The sequence below is a fragment of the Pan troglodytes genome, chromosome 11 (assembly GCF_028858775.2).
Source record: "Pan troglodytes isolate AG18354 chromosome 11, NHGRI_mPanTro3-v2.0_pri, whole genome shotgun sequence".
In the NCBI taxonomy this organism is placed as follows: domain Eukaryota; kingdom Metazoa; phylum Chordata; class Mammalia; order Primates; family Hominidae; genus Pan; species Pan troglodytes.
This window is the reverse complement of record NC_072409.2, coordinates 33894153-33909997: the sequence shown is the minus strand read 5'-3', so window position 1 is coordinate 33909997 and position 15845 is coordinate 33894153. Positions and strand designations below refer to the sequence as shown.

The following is a 15845-nucleotide window of genomic DNA, read 5'->3' as shown; positions in this document are numbered from 1 at the left end:
GGGTGGTGAAGGAGAAGCAAAGGCACATTTTACATGGTGGCAGGCAAGAAAGCAGCTACAAGGGAACTGTGCTTTTAATGAAACCGTCAGTTCTCATGAAATTTATTCACTATCACGAGAGCAGCATGTGAAAAACCCACTCCCATGATTCAGTTACCTCCCACCAGGTCAATCCTACAACATATGGGGACTATAGGAGCTACAATTCAAGAATTGGATGGGGACACAGCCAAACCATATCATATGTACATTGTCAAATGGCTAAGGCAAGCTAATTATACATAAAAGACCCATATATCCCTTTGATCTTACTGGTTAATAGCTTTCCTGCTCAGCAAATATTTTATAGCAGCTTTTACATCTTTATTTCTCAAGCTATAGATTATGGGGTTTAACATGGGGGTCACAACCCCATAAAACATGGAAACAAGCCCCTCTGTAGCTTGCAAGTTGTCTTTCCCAAGGAGGTCCTGGGACTTAGGTTTTGCATACATAAAGAAGATGGTACCATAAAATATGATCACCACAGTCAGGTGAACTGAGCATGTAGAAAATGCCTTGTGTTTTCCTGTGGCTGAGTTCGTTTGCAAGATGGTGTAGAGGATGAACATATAGGAGAAAAAAATCACGAGCAGAGGAAGAACTAGGAAAGCAATATTTGACACTGCTAGGGTAACAATATTGACAGATATATCAGAACAAGCTAATTTTAGGACAGCTAAGATCTCGCATAAGAAATGATTAATAATATTGTTCCCACAGAAAGGCCATCACATGGCAAGTGATGTTTGCACAATTGAATTGATTCCACCAGAAAGCCATGATACAGAAGTCAGCAGTACATACACCACCTTGTTCATGATGATGGGGTATCTCAGAGGGTTACAGATGGCCACATAACGATCAAATGCCATCATGCCAAGGAGGAAACATTCTGTTGACCCCATTGCAAACCCAAAGAACATCTGCACTGCACATCCAGAGAAGGAAATGTTTCTTTTCTTTGAGATTAAGCTCACCAGTGTTGAGGGAACGGAGGAGGTTGTATAGCAGATATCCAGGAAAGAGAGGTTGCCCAGGAAGAAGTACATGGGCATGTGAAGACGAGAATCCAAGATGCTTGCTATGATCAGAACACCATTGCCAATTAGAATCACTACATACATAACTAGAATCAGAGCAAAGAAAATGATCTCAAGTTTGGGGTAACCAGAGAGTCCCAGAAGAATGAATTCTCTCACAAATGTCTGGTTTATCTTGTCCATGTCCCAGCTTTCAGGATGCCAGAGGAAGACCCAATGTATAATATTTTCACAGCCAAGCAACAAATGTAAAAAATAACTTGAATAAACATTACTCTAGGGTGAAATAGAGACTGTTTGTTTTAAAGCTCTGCCATTGAGTTATGTTCAATAGTATTTGTGCCTAGAATACAGCCACACCAGGATGTTTAGAGTTTCTATGCCCTGTATCTAATATGTGAAGATCTACCTAGGATCAGAAGTAAATACAGACACAACTTTTCTTATTGTTGAGGACATCCCAAGTTGAGTTTTCTAAAAGCCTTAGACTATTGCAGACAACAAACCTAACTTCTTCATTTAGTCAAGCCCAGTGAGAGAGCTGCAAAGAAGAAAAAAAGACAACTCAACAAGAACCAGAATTTTGACCCAGCGTTTAATAGAAATGTTTAGAATTTTAAAGCAGGTTAGATGTTCACATACATTTGTTTGTCTGCCTAAAACTCTGAATGTCTTTCCAGTCAGATAAATGTGTATTTTTATAGGGAAGATATTTGATAATAGTAAATTGGGCCCCACACACTGCAATTTAACATCTGTTCAAAGGTAAAGTTATTTGTTGATCTCATTCTAACATCCCACTCTTACTATTTTGTTATTTCCTATGACAAGATCATGGTGTAGACCAGCTCTACAAGTATATGATGGAGAATCTTTGGAGAACAATACATGATCTCTATTTGTTTTACCATGGCTTCAGAGTTAATCTTGAGAATTCATTTAAGTAAACCTGAAAAAAGAGGAATAATAGTCAAACATATTTGTGTGTATGTGTGTGCAGCACTTTACAAAAGCAAATGAATCTTCTCATTATCCTTAATTTGCTTTTCTCAAATGTAAAAGACAGAATGTGGCCTATATGTACAAAGGGAAACTTAAAGCTCAGCTCTTTGGATGGCAACACCAAAAGTTATTTTACCTTGTTTTCGCAAAGTACTATCCAAAATTTTTAGCTTTGATGGAATTTCAATTTTTCAAATTTCATATGCACATAAATCACCTGAGGATACTGTTAACATGTAAATTTTATGTTAGCACGTCTGGGGCAAGGCCTGTGATTCTTCATGTCTATTAAGTTCCCAGGGTATGTTGAACCACTGAGATGAGGGCACATTTTGTGTAGCAAGACATTGGTTTATCTATAGTGATTTAGTAGAGTATCCAGATATTTCTGATCCAAATAGATTTTCTTTTGTGTTATTATATGGACTGGCTTAACAACCTGGAAAATGACTGAAAGCCTAATTCTTTTGTGTTTGCCAGCATACTCCAGGGCCACATCTTGCTGTTCAGTATACTTCAGAAAATAAATGCTATTGAAGCATTTTATGAAAGCAGGATAAACTTTTGCTGGACTGCTATAATATGGGTATGATATTACTGATTTCCTAACTTGAGCACAGTCCTCTTCCAACACAAGTAAGGGTGGAAAAAGTATGACACAACATGTCTGCCATCAAAAAGTTCATAATTCAATAACAAAAACACAAAAACTACACATGGAACAACTTGATAAAGAATACGATTATATCATGTGGCCAGGGTGAATACTATAAGTAACCTCAGAAGGAGGAAGTAAAGGAGAAATAAATAAATCACGTGAGGGTCCTGAAAGAATTTCAAAGTTATACCAGGTCTGGAAGCACAAAAGGAATGGGCAGGTTTGGAAGAGAAGAGAGAAACAGGGGTATTCCAGAAGGGAGAGCAGCTTAATGTTTTAGAGGAGCAGTTGGCAGTACCAGGGGAGTTTCAGCAGAAACACAACTGAAAAGTTAATGAGGCAGGCATATAGAAGGGCCCAAAGGTTAGGAAGAAAAAAAATGGCATTCCCTTTTGTATGTAAGGGACTTATTATTAGATAAGAACACCCAGCACAAGGTGATTGCTTAGCCCCTGTAACTTTAGCTACCTTTCAAACCTGACATTATATAATTTGATTTTATGAGGTTTTGAATAGACATGTGACACAAGGAATTAAGATGCTTAGATTAATTAGGTTATTATCAATTACTGCCTGGTACACACATACACACACACAGCCCATCATCATCTTTTCATAACCTCCAGTTTTTAGGTTAACCAAAATTGCAGGTTTAGGGCTCACGTGGGCTAACAGTTTTGAGAATATCTGCAGAGGCTCAACCCCTACTCTAACATTCAGTTTGTTATGTGATGATAAGTGAAAAATTTCTCTACAGTGTGTAATGTCTTGGAGTCAGAAGCCAAACCAGACAGAGGGATTCTCACTTCAGAAACAGTTTAAAGAATACCAGTAGAACATCTGAACTTTTAAGAGAAGCACAAATAAATGTTGGATCTCCAAATTAGAGATGAGAAAATTAAGCCTCAAAGAAATTTTAAATCTATATTTCCTCAGCTTAAGACTAGAAGTACCTATTGAAAAAAAAACAAATGCTTTTTGTTTATTTAAGTGAATAAAATCACTTAAACAACTTCTATTGCAGACTTCTATGTGCCAGATCCTGTGCTTGAAATTTGCTTACCTGGCTGAGGTCACATGACTAGCACAGGCAAAGGCAAAATCCAAAGCCCATTCTCCTTCCACTACTTCTCTCTCTAAAAGGTAGCATTAAAATCTGTATAGAAATCATGTGTCAACAACAGAGAACAGTCAGTGAGTAACATAATAAATGGAGTTCATAAAGGTGAAACTTTAGTCTGTTAAAAATGTACAAGGAGAAATGATTAATTCTTGAGGACTTAGTACTTCTCATCATGGAAGAAGGTTCACAGTTATGGGATTGAATCATATGCCTTAGAACAGTCCATTTGCTGTGAAACCTTTCTACAGTACTTCGTAGCATAGGTCAAAATTCTCTCTCAAGCAGGCTACAGAAATCCTTTGAGGATGCATTGGATAAGTAACATCAACACGCTAGCAGCCCAGTCAAGAAAGCAAATGGAAGAAAACAGAAAGATAATAACTTACCAGGAAAGGTGGTGATGATGTGCCATATCCCACCTAGATCTCCAGCCCAGGCTTTGCCTTCCAGACAAATGTAATGACAATGCATTTTAGGCTATCTAGACAGCTTCTTCTGCCATCTGCTCCAAGCCTTCCCCTCCTAGGAAGAAATTATCTCACCAATTCAATCCACCTTAAGCCAAGCCTGTCTTGCTACCCTTGGTTTTCTTCTTATCCCAGCTCTTTAAATTGGTTCTCTCATGTATTGTGAGATAACACAAGACATGGGGAAGAAGCTTGCTTGTCTTGCCCATTCCTCTACACCTATGGCCTAACACGGTGGCTACACATAATAGATGGGTTTTTCTAGGCTCTTAGGCAATTTCCCAGTGCAGTATTTACAGATTAATGTTCAGAACTTTAATATGCACAAAGTGTTTATTTGCAGCAAGTAATCTGTTAAAAAAACAGAAAATATATCTGTCAGTACTAATAAGCTGCCAACTTATAAAGAGATTAACTGGTTTATGCACTGCAAGTATAAAGGCATCACCTAATTCACACTTGAACAGATATGGCATGGGGTTAGCCTAGTTAAAAAGTGCTTGGGATTCAGAAACAAAAATCCTGGTTTTGAGGTTATTTTTTCTTCTAATATGTAACTTGTTTTTCATTTGTTAAATAGTTATGGAAATACCTGCCCTACTTTTCTCACAGGTTTGTTTTGAGAAAAAATTCAGCTAGCATATGAAACTGCTTTATGGATTAACCAGCACTATGCAGATCATAATAATGATAATATTATTATCATAGCCATATTTGATAATACCACATTGATAGCTGTATTGCCTAATGATATTCACACCATAAATCCACATGTAATAATAGCTTTAATTATAAATTTAAAAGGTACAGTTTCATGGTATTCAGGACTTACCTTTACAATGATAAATTATGTCCCCCTCCTAGAAGAACCAGGTACTATTTCCTAGTATTTACGTCAGCATTATGAATTAAAGTCAGGTTCAACAAAAGATGTCAGATTCCATAGATGTGGAACAGTACATATTTGTTATGCAACAGTTATTGTAATTGTTCCCCATTTCCCAAAGCAATTTAAAGTTGGAGTGAGAGATCTGTGGAATGGAGAAACTTCTGGTGTGTTAGGGACAGTGTCCCACAGACCCAATTAAGAGGGGTGCTGGGAATAGATTGTGGGTGAACTAAAGCTCACAAATGAAATAACACTCTCCTGCCCACATAACTTCTAGGAGCAGGGGCAGATGTTCACCAAACAAACTTTATGAAATGTGAGAACGTCCTAGTTTAAAATATATCTACCAAAGTTAATTCAAAGTAAGAAATTAATAATTCAAATGATGTTTACTAAAAATGACCTTGATATTATGAATGAAATAAAATGGATAGTAGCTATGAATTAAATGCATTGTGATTAACTGTTTGCTTATTCTTTTTGAAAAATTAATTTTATGCAGCATGCGATTTTCAAGTTTTTTGAAATGAAAAGAAATACAGATAAGCAAGAAAATAAATAGATCCATGGGACAAAAGCAACTCTATATGTTTAAGGCCAAAAAAGTGAAAAAAAATCCAGAATTGATAGTTTGGGGTATTATTGGGAAGAAAGGACATTATTGAATTAAAGTGTCTTAGCAAAGTCTATTAAGCTATATTTTAGATACTAACGCTTACATTGTGACTGTAATTTTCTAGTAGATGTCACATTTTGTGTACAATACTTGAATTCTCAGAAATAACAATTTACTTAAGAAGCAAAAACAGTATTTATATATGCACACAGACACAAACACATACATACAAACATAGCCCCCCCAACCAACACACACACCACAAACCGTGGTCTGTGTACATTAAATACGAATAGATATATGTCAAGAGTTTTTTTAATATTATAGAAGTCTAGAGCTAGAAACTCTGCAAAAATCATTTAGTAAGACTTTTCTTCCTATAGATGAGTAAACTGTGGTAAAAGTGATGAAATACTATTCCCAAGTCATTGTTAGCATTTGACTTAGAGAGAATTCAGAACAGTCACTCTTCAGAAGAACCAGATAATGACAATAACAATAGCATATGAATTTTTACCAGTTCTTAGACAATAGCTAATGGAATAGTCTGAAAATATAGGCCTCATATGACTGGAAGATAAAGGACTCCTACATGGAGTGAGTAGTGAGACATTTTATTAACCTGAAGAGAGATTATTGGAGTGAAACTTACCTATATCTACTATAGAACTTCCCTTCTGAATTCAGAAAAGGACTAGAATCAACAAAGGGGAGCCTGTATTCTCTTTTTGGAACTGGCCTCTAGGGGACATAAGATGAGAGGGCATAGAGGCATGCGAGCAATGCAACAAAGTATGAAAATATATGCATCCCATTGTCTCCCTCAAGAGCAGGAAATATACATAAAAATTGATCTGCTTCTCAGCAGAAGAATCAGAGATGAATGGCAGTTATAAGTCGGCTACTGAGAGGATCCAGGAAGAGCCATAGCTGGCAAATGGGTTATACTGGCCCATTATCTGGTTTCCGGGTGGATAACAGTGAATACTGACAGAGACAGACACTTATTCTGGATTCAGGTCTACATACCTCGCAAATAAAGCAAATACTACTAACACCACTAGTATAGGCCAAGAGCAAATGTATTATTTTAATTTGGATGTTGGTCACCTTGTTAAAGAACTCTAAAATTCAACATTGAGTAACAAAGCATCATAAATAGTAGATTTATATCCATTCCCATTCACAAAAACATGGACAAATGAAAATTGAAATGAACAACTGAAACCCCTGCTTACAAAATTGAAGGGTAACAAGGACTAAAGGGATGTGTTTCACAACTGAATGAATGTGTGTTAAAACTTGCTATACATGGAATTAAATGGAGACCACCAATGGATCTGTTATTGAGTTATTGTAGAAGATAGTGGGAATGATACAGGTATTCACAGAAACTTTTCTGTTTCTAACACTTTTTCTTTTTATTTGCCTGCTTCTGTGTTGGCGGGACATTCATTGCATTCATGAGTTCCAGAACATTATTTGCTGACCACAACACCATGACAATACATCTAAATATTACTACTGCCCATAATCCTAAAAGAATGATAATATGGATCATTCTCTCTTTTCACCTTTTAAAAGTGGGATTAATGGTTTCTGTCTTTCCTACCTGGTGGATGAAGCAGGCCTATATGCTTGCAGTTATCCATCTCTACTCCAATATAACAGAATTGATAAAGGGTTTATATTGCTGGCAACTTTATGTCAGTTCTCTAGCTGAACCTAACAGTCCTACTCCAGGGAAGATAATCTAAGTAAAATAATTTAAAAGTGGAGGAAAGGAGAAGTAATTGTAGCTATAAAAGGAGCCTATGAGAAGCTCTTTGGCATACTCTAAGATACATTTGGACGTTACTACTACGGTATGACAGTAACCTAGGAAGATCAACATTTGGGGTTCAAAATATACACTCAAACTCCATTTAAGTGATAAGCAGTTAACGACAATGTATTTGGTGTAGAATTCAACATTGATTGAATTGTTCTAAAAGACAGTTTCTCAAAAGTGGCCTGGAAAGTATGATTGAAGTTTTCAGAACTCTCCTTTTTGGACTGAAATTTCTTCCTCCTGTATCATGACCATGTCCTGTATCTCTATTAAAGACTTATATGAGTACACAATCTGGAATCACATGTGTTCTGTAAAATAGCCAACGCTGGGTAAATGTTGCAATGCTTAATTTAAAAATGTGGCCTATCTCAAAATGTATTAATTTCTTTTTAAGAGATGGGGTCTTGCTCTGTCACCCAGGCTGGAGTGCGGTGGCACAATCATAGCTCACTGCAGCCTTGGATTCCTGGGCTCACGCGATCCTCCCATCTCAGCCTCCCAAGTAAATGGGACCATAGCCGTGCATCATCATACCTGATTAATTTTTAATTTTTAATTTTTTGTAGAGACATGATCTCACTATGATGTCCAGGCTTTTCTTGAAATTTAGAAAATCAGTCAATATACATCCTGAATTATCTTATAGTAACAACCCACTGAAGTAAGAAATAACGTCTTTTATGTGACTCATGTGCCCTTTTCATGGTTCACAGTCCTCACCAGCACTGTCTTATTCTTAATTGGAGGAGGCATCATTCATATCACAACTTGTGTTCTGGAAGTGCATTCTCATAGACTACAATGTGAATGGGGATCGTTGGATTTGTGTCATTTAAATATGTACACACACAGATGTCCTGGACATAATTACATAATATATAACATGATGTAATTATGTCCAGAATTTGCTTTAAAGTAAAGGAAGAAGATAAGTGGGTATGGATAATGATGAAAGAAGGTTGACCATGTGTAATTATTTAAGCTGTGCAATTATACATTGACTTTTATGATTCTCATTCTTTTGTTAAATATTTGAAAATGAAAATTCTCAAAAAATGTTTTAAAGAAAAAATATTCATATATATATATATATACACAAATGTGTGTATGTATAAATGGAGATATATGTGTGTATGCGTATGTATTTAAATAGAGCTGCAAACATATTGGGGGAAACATATAATGGTATTTAGGGTAGTAATATGACCTCTCTAATGGTAAGTTAGCCAGGAACTTGAAAAGTTTATACCACCTGGCCTATTAATTTCATGCCTTAGAATTTATCCTGTGAAAACATGTGTTGGACATTAAAAAAAAAATTTAGCCCGAGTGCTCATAGTAGATCTAATAAATCAAAATAAAAACATGATGAATACATGAATCCTACTTACTAAGAGAAACATTAGAATGATATCGTTGGGAGGTGGCCATAGTGACAACAATTTTTCTTTTTTTAATTCTTTTTTTTTAGAATTTTAGAAAATATTGAATTTTAAAATTTTAGAAAATATTACCTTAATGGGGTGACTTTCAGTGAGACATCTGGCTCTAGTAATTATTAGCTGAGAGTAAAAGAGGGGATAAATAGCAACTTTTAGTCCTCACTATGGAGTCTTAGCTTCAATTCTGAAATTCTTGGACACTGTGAAGCCAGTATTATGTTAGGTGCTTCCTCCAACTTATTGAAACATTAAATGATATTGGGACCTGGATTTTTTTATTATTTTATTTCCTTATTACAAGTAAGGTAACTATGTCTTAGAAAGAAAGAATAATCTATCCAATATCACCTAGGTAGTTTACGGAACTGCAGATTTTGTACTATTGCTCTCTATTTCCAAAGCTTTAGTGTGATTGTTTTCCACTATGTTTCTACACAGAAACACTCATTTCAGACATCACAAGGGATGAGACTCTAAGAGAATTAATTATGTTTGTGAAACGTGGATCAGGGCATGCTGGAGTTTGTAGCAAACTATAGTTATCAGTGATTCTAGAGGAGCAGGGCTAGTAAAGGCAAAGGATAAAAATCTGTCTCTCTAACGATGGTTTCTCCAAAAAGGGTTCAGGCTGATTTACCTAAGAGTCCATCTTTGTGACTGTTAAACAAAGACCTACATGTCTTGGTTTCATTAGTGAATTGGTTTTTTGTTCAGCAAATATTTTACAGCAGCTTTTACATCCTTATTTCTCAAGCTATAGATTAGAGGATTCAGCATGGGCGTCACTACCCCATAAAACAGAGAAATGAGCTTGTCTGATGCTTGCAATTTTTCTTCCCCAATCAGGTCTTGAGACTCCGGTTTCGCATACATAAAGAAGATGGTACCGTAAAATATGATCACCACAGTCAGGTGAGCTGAGCACGTGGAAAATGCCTTGCGTCTTCCTGTGGCTGAATTCATTTGCAAGATGGTGTAGAGGATGAACATATAGGAGAAAAAAATGACCATCAGTGGAAGAACCAGGAAGGCCATATTTGATATCACCATGGTGATAATATTGAGGGATATATCAGCACAGGCTAGCTTGAGGACAGCTAATATTTCACATGCAAAATGATTGATAATATTATTCCCACAGAAAGGCAGTCTCATGGCAAGTAATGTTTGCACAGCTGAATTGATTCCACCGGACAGCCAGGACACAGAAGCCATCAATACATACGCCACCTTGCTCAGGATGATGGGGTATCTCAGTGGGTTGCAGACGGCCACATAACGATCAAATGCCATCATGCCAAGAAGCAGACATTCTGTTGACCCCATTGCAAACCCAAAGAACATCTGCACTGCACATCCAGAGAAGGAAATGTTTCTTTTCTTTGAGATTAAGCTCACCAGTGTTGAGGGAACAGAGGAGGATGTATAGCAGATATCCAGGAAAGAGAGGTTGCCCAGGAAGAAGTACATGGGTGTGTGAAGATGAGAATCAAAGATGCTGGCTATGATTAGAACACCATTGCCAATTAGAATCACTAGGTACATAACTAGAATGAGAGCAAAGTAAACAATCTCAATCTTTGGGTATCCAGAAAGACCCAGAAGAAGAAATTCTGACACAAGTGTCTGGTTAATCTCACCCATGTCATCTGCTTTCAGGAAATCAAAAGAAGATCTAACATGAAATGTATTTACTGCCAAGAAACAAACAGTACAAATTACCTGAACAATCATTCTTTTGGCACATATTAGAAGGAGTGCTTGCTTGAAGTTCTGACATCCAGTTATCTTCAGTAATGTGTGTGACTAGAATACAATGAAATTGGGAATGATGGAAGCACCTATACCGCATCGCCAATATGTGAAGATCTACCCACGATCAGACACACATGCAGACGGAACCTTTCCTGCTGTTGAGGACATGTTCCTGAGTTGAGGACACTCTCCCGAGCTGAGGTTTCTAAAACCCCTGGCCAATCAACAACTCTAAGCTTAACATCTTCATTTCATCAACCCCAGCAAACAAGCAGTAAAGAGGGCAAAAGACTACTCAACAAAGACTGGAATTTTAATTCAGCAATTTATAAAGTGTTTAAAATTTCACAGCAACTTTGACATTTTTGTGTGTTTATATTTTTTTCTAGGCCTGATGCTAATACCTTATAGTTAGTTTAATTGTGTATTTTATAGACACTTAATAATAATACATTGAATCACATACCCTGAAATTTGACAATTGTTTAAAGGCATAGTTAGTTGTTGATCTCATAGTATCTTGTATGACTGTTCCTATGACAAGACCATTGCCCAGAACAGCTCCGCATGAATGTGATAGTCGTTGGAGAACATTATATAGTGTCTTTACATATTTTACTCTGTAGCTTAAGAGTCTGTCTTGATAATTTACTCATTTAAGTCAACCAATAAAAACAGTAATAATGTTTAAAAATTTCATATAAATATGTATACATGTGTATGTATACCACTTTACGATTTACAAATTATAATATTCTTTATATTAACCCCATTTTTCAACTATAAAATATGGAACTTGGCCAAGATTAACTAGGTAGTAAATAATAAAATGTAATGTAAAGCTAATATTTTTGACACCAAGTCTAGTTCTTGGCTTCACTAATTTTCATATATATGTAAAGCATCTAGGAATTTTTTTTTTTTTTTTTTTTTTGAGACAGAGTCTCACTCTGTCACCAGGCTGGAGTGCAGTGGCACGATCTGGGCTGACTACAACCTCCACCTACAGGCGTGCACCACCATGCCCAGCTAACTTTTGTATTTTTAGTAGAGACGGGGTTTCACTATATTGGCCAGGATGGTCTCCATCTCTTGACCTCATGATCTGCCCACCTCAGCCTCCCAAAATGCTGGGATTATAGGCATGAGCTACCACACCCGGCAAACATCTGGGAAACCTAAAAACCTTCAGATTCTCTTTTAGTGTTCAGGCCAGTCCTGAGATTCTGCATTTCTTGCAGGTGACCAGGTGACGCCTATGCCACTGGTCCCAAAATCACTTGAGTAGCAAGGCTTAGTCTATACTAAGTTGGCCAATTATCTAGATGTTTCTAATTCAAGCCAATTTTTTTTTGCCTTATTGTGTAGATTGGCAATAAGAACCTTGAAAATGTCAAGAGCATAATTCTTTGATGTTTTACAGAAACTCCAGATTGACACCATTTTTTTAAATACCCTTTAAAAATATTATGGAAACACATATTTTTAAAAAGCAGCATTTTTAAAGTGCCTGTCATTACGAAGTTCACAATTTAGGTAGGGATATAAGAAAAAAACATATCAAAATAATTTACAGTCACTTTCTATAGCTTACATGAAAATTACAGTTTTTCGCAGAAGGAAGAATTTTATGAGAAATAAATTAGGCCAAGGAGAACTCCGGAGTTTCAGTGTTCAGCTGAACCTGGGAGTATGGAAAAGAATTAGACAGGGTTAAAAGAGAAAAGGGATATCTCAAAAGTGAGAAGTTGGACCAAAGTTAGGAGTAAGCCGACTGGCAGCACAAGAGAGTTTCTGTGAAAGAGTAGTGGGAAACACATCTGAGAAAGAAAGCCTGACAGGTGCATATAGAAAGGCTCTAAAATCAGGCAGAAAAAGTGTCATTTCTTTTGGTGGAAAAGAGGTCCATCATTAGAAAGCACAGAGCATGGGGTAAGCACCTAGCCCATTAGACTTTAGCAGTTCTCTAAATTTGACCTCATAGAATATGGTGTTACAAGATTTTTTAGTAGAAATGTAAGTCAGGGAATTAAAGCATTTAGATTAGTGGAGTTGTCACTAATTACAGAATAGACATGATAATTGATCTTTCTATAATCACTACTAGATTTAATTTTGGTCAAAATCACAAATGTAGGTTTTGCATGGGCTAATAGCTTTGAGAATGTTAGCACATCCACTCCTCCCCACACTGTGACTGTTGGTCACATGATAGTCACTGGGAAGTTTTGTGTAGAGCAGATATTACTAGGAGTCAGAAATCCAACTCAACAGAATCTTTACTATAGGAAAAATTTAGTTAAGGATACACAATAGAAATATTTAAACTTTGAAGAGAAAGGCAAGGAAGAGAATACACAATCTCAATCTTAAAGACAAAAAAAAAAATGAGCCCACAATAGATTGTTAATTTTTATTATTCAGCTTTAAGAAGAAGAGAAGGAGGGAAACGAAGCAGGGAGGAAAGAAAGAAGGGAAGATGGGAGGAAGGGTAAAAGGGAAGGGAGGGCAAAAGGAGGAAAGGAAGAGAGTAAAGGAAGGAGGGAAGGAGGGAGGGAAAGGGGAGGGAAGGGAAGGGAAGGGAAGGAAGGGAAGAAGGGAAGGAAGGGAAGGAAGGGAAGGAAGGAAAAGAAGGAAAATCTCTGCATTTCATTTATTTAGACAACTTTTATTGTAGCTTCCTATGTGCCAAATTTTGTGCCAAGGTCACATGTCTAATAACAAGCAGAGGTCCAAAGTCCACTCTCTTCATATTACTATCCTGCCTGACAAGTGGCATTAAAATCTGTATAGAAATCAAATGTCAAAAGCAGTGGATGGTTAGTGAGAACCACAGAAAAATTGAGGTCACAAAAACAAATTGAATGTACTCATTCAACAGTGCCCAGAGAAAGGAGCAATTATTTATACTACTTCAGACTCCTCAAATGGGGTACAGAAATGGCCATAGGAAACACTGGCTAAGGGCCATGCGCACTCTGATTAGCCCTGTCACAAATGCAAAAGGAAGTGAACGGCAAAACAATTCAAATCCACTGTCTTCTGCTCCTGACACTTTAAATTGGTTATCTTGTATATTGTGAGATAAGAGACTTAGGGAAAGAGCTTGTCCGTTTTGCTCATCTTTCCACACCTAAGTCTAACTCAGGGGCTGCACATAATACTTGGGTTTGAAATAGGTGAAAGGTTACCTTCTGGACTCAAGCAATTTCCCTGTGCAGTATTTGTGGATTAATGAACAGGACAACATTGGTATGCCACATTTATTCTTTCGCAGCAGGCTTTAATTTTAAAATATATACCTTTCATTCAGTACTGATAAGCTGCTATCTTATACAAATAATGAGCAGTTCGTGTACTGTAAGTATAGAGGAATCACCTAATACTTATTTGAATATATATGACATCGGCTTAACATAGTGAAAAAGTGCCTAACACTAGAATCAAAGTCTTTGGTTTGAAGTTCTTTGCCTGCAATTTACAGCCTCAGTTTTCTTATTTGCAAAACAGTGATTAACATACCTGCATTACTATACTTGTAGAATATTCTAAAAATATATATAGTGTATGAAAATTGCTTTAAAGATTAATTAACATAATACAACTAAGAATTAAATGATACTAATAATTCACAGCTGTATTTTTGTGATAATAAATTGGTACCTATATTGCTTCAAATTATTCAAATTAAAATGCATGCTGAATAGCACCTTTACTTACAGATTGAGTTTAATTATAAGTTTCATGTGATTCAGGACTTGCTTTACAGTGATAAATTATGTCCACCTCCTAGAAGAACCAAGTACTTTTTCTTAGTATTTATGTCAGCATTCTGAATTAAGGTCAGGCTCAACAAGACAGGCCAGATTCTACAGATGTAGAAGAGTAAATATTTGTTATGCAACAGTTATTGTAATTGTTCCCCAATTCCCAAAGCAATTTAAAGTTGGAGTGAGAGGTCTGTGGAAAGGAGAAACTTCTGGTGCGTTAGGGACAGTGTCCCACAGACCCAATTAAGAGGGGTGCTGGGAATAGACCGTGGGTGAACTAAAGCTCACAAATGGAGTAACACTCTCCTGCCCACATAACTTTTAGAAATAGCAGCAGATGTTCACCAAACTTTATGAAATGTGAGAGCTCCCTAGTTTAAAATATATCTACCAAAGCAAAGTTCATTCAAAGTAAGAGATTAATAATTCAAATCATGATTACTAAAATGTAATGCTAGAAGTGAAAAATGATGTAGATATTATGAATGAAATAAAATGGATATTAGCTATGCATTAAGCACATTATGATTCAACTTTTTTGCTTACTTTAACTTAATTCTTTTTGATAAGTTAAATTCATACAGGATGTCTTCATTGAATTTTTTTGAAATGAAAAGTAATACAGATAAGCAATAAGTAAATCCACAGGACAAAAGCAAATTCATAAGTTTTAAACCACAAAAGTAAAAAGTCTGAAATGAATAGTTTGGAGTATGAATTCAGATAGGCATATTATTGAATTAACATGCTTTAGCAAAGCCTATTAAGCTACATTGTAGATATTAACACTGAGGTTCACTGTAAAATATTTGGGTTCTGAAAAATAACAGTTGGCTTAATAAAGCAGGGGAATAATTTATTCATGCACATACACACACACCCCACAAAACATCATACAGATGCATTAAAATACAAACGGAAACATGTCAGGGATGTATATTTAAAATCATAAAATCTTAGAGCTGAAAACTTCTGCGGAAGTCATATAGTAAGATTTACCTTTTTATAGATTAGTAATCTGAGGTATGAAGTAATTAAATAATGTTTCAAAGTCACACAGTAGTATTTAAATAAGTCACAATTACAAGTCTAATAGTCAAGATAATAAGCACAGGAACTCTCTGTACTATGTTTGCAACTTGTCTATAAATCTAAAATTATTCCAAAATAACATTTAAATAAATAGAAATTAAAATATATCCAGGAT

At 36.1% G+C, this 15845-nt stretch overlaps 2 protein-coding genes across 2 annotated transcripts; both read right to left on the bottom strand.

The window, feature by feature from the left end:
- Window positions 1-306: 306 nt before the first annotated feature.
- On the bottom strand, window positions 307-1383 carry LOC473001 (olfactory receptor 13C4). Its single transcript, XM_528371.6, is given in 1 exon segment — window positions 307-1383. A coding segment is annotated over 1 exon segment (957 nt). The 5' UTR covers window positions 1266-1383; the 3' UTR covers window positions 307-308.
- Window positions 1384-9342: 7959 nt separating this feature from the next.
- Window positions 9343-11311, bottom strand: OR13C3 (olfactory receptor family 13 subfamily C member 3). Its single transcript, XM_016962309.1, has one exon. The coding sequence runs from the start codon at window positions 10845-10847 to the stop codon at window positions 9804-9806; it is 1044 nt and encodes a 347-aa protein (XP_016817798.1). The 5' UTR covers window positions 10848-11311; the 3' UTR covers window positions 9343-9803.
- Between the last annotated feature and the right edge of the window lie 4534 nt (window positions 11312-15845).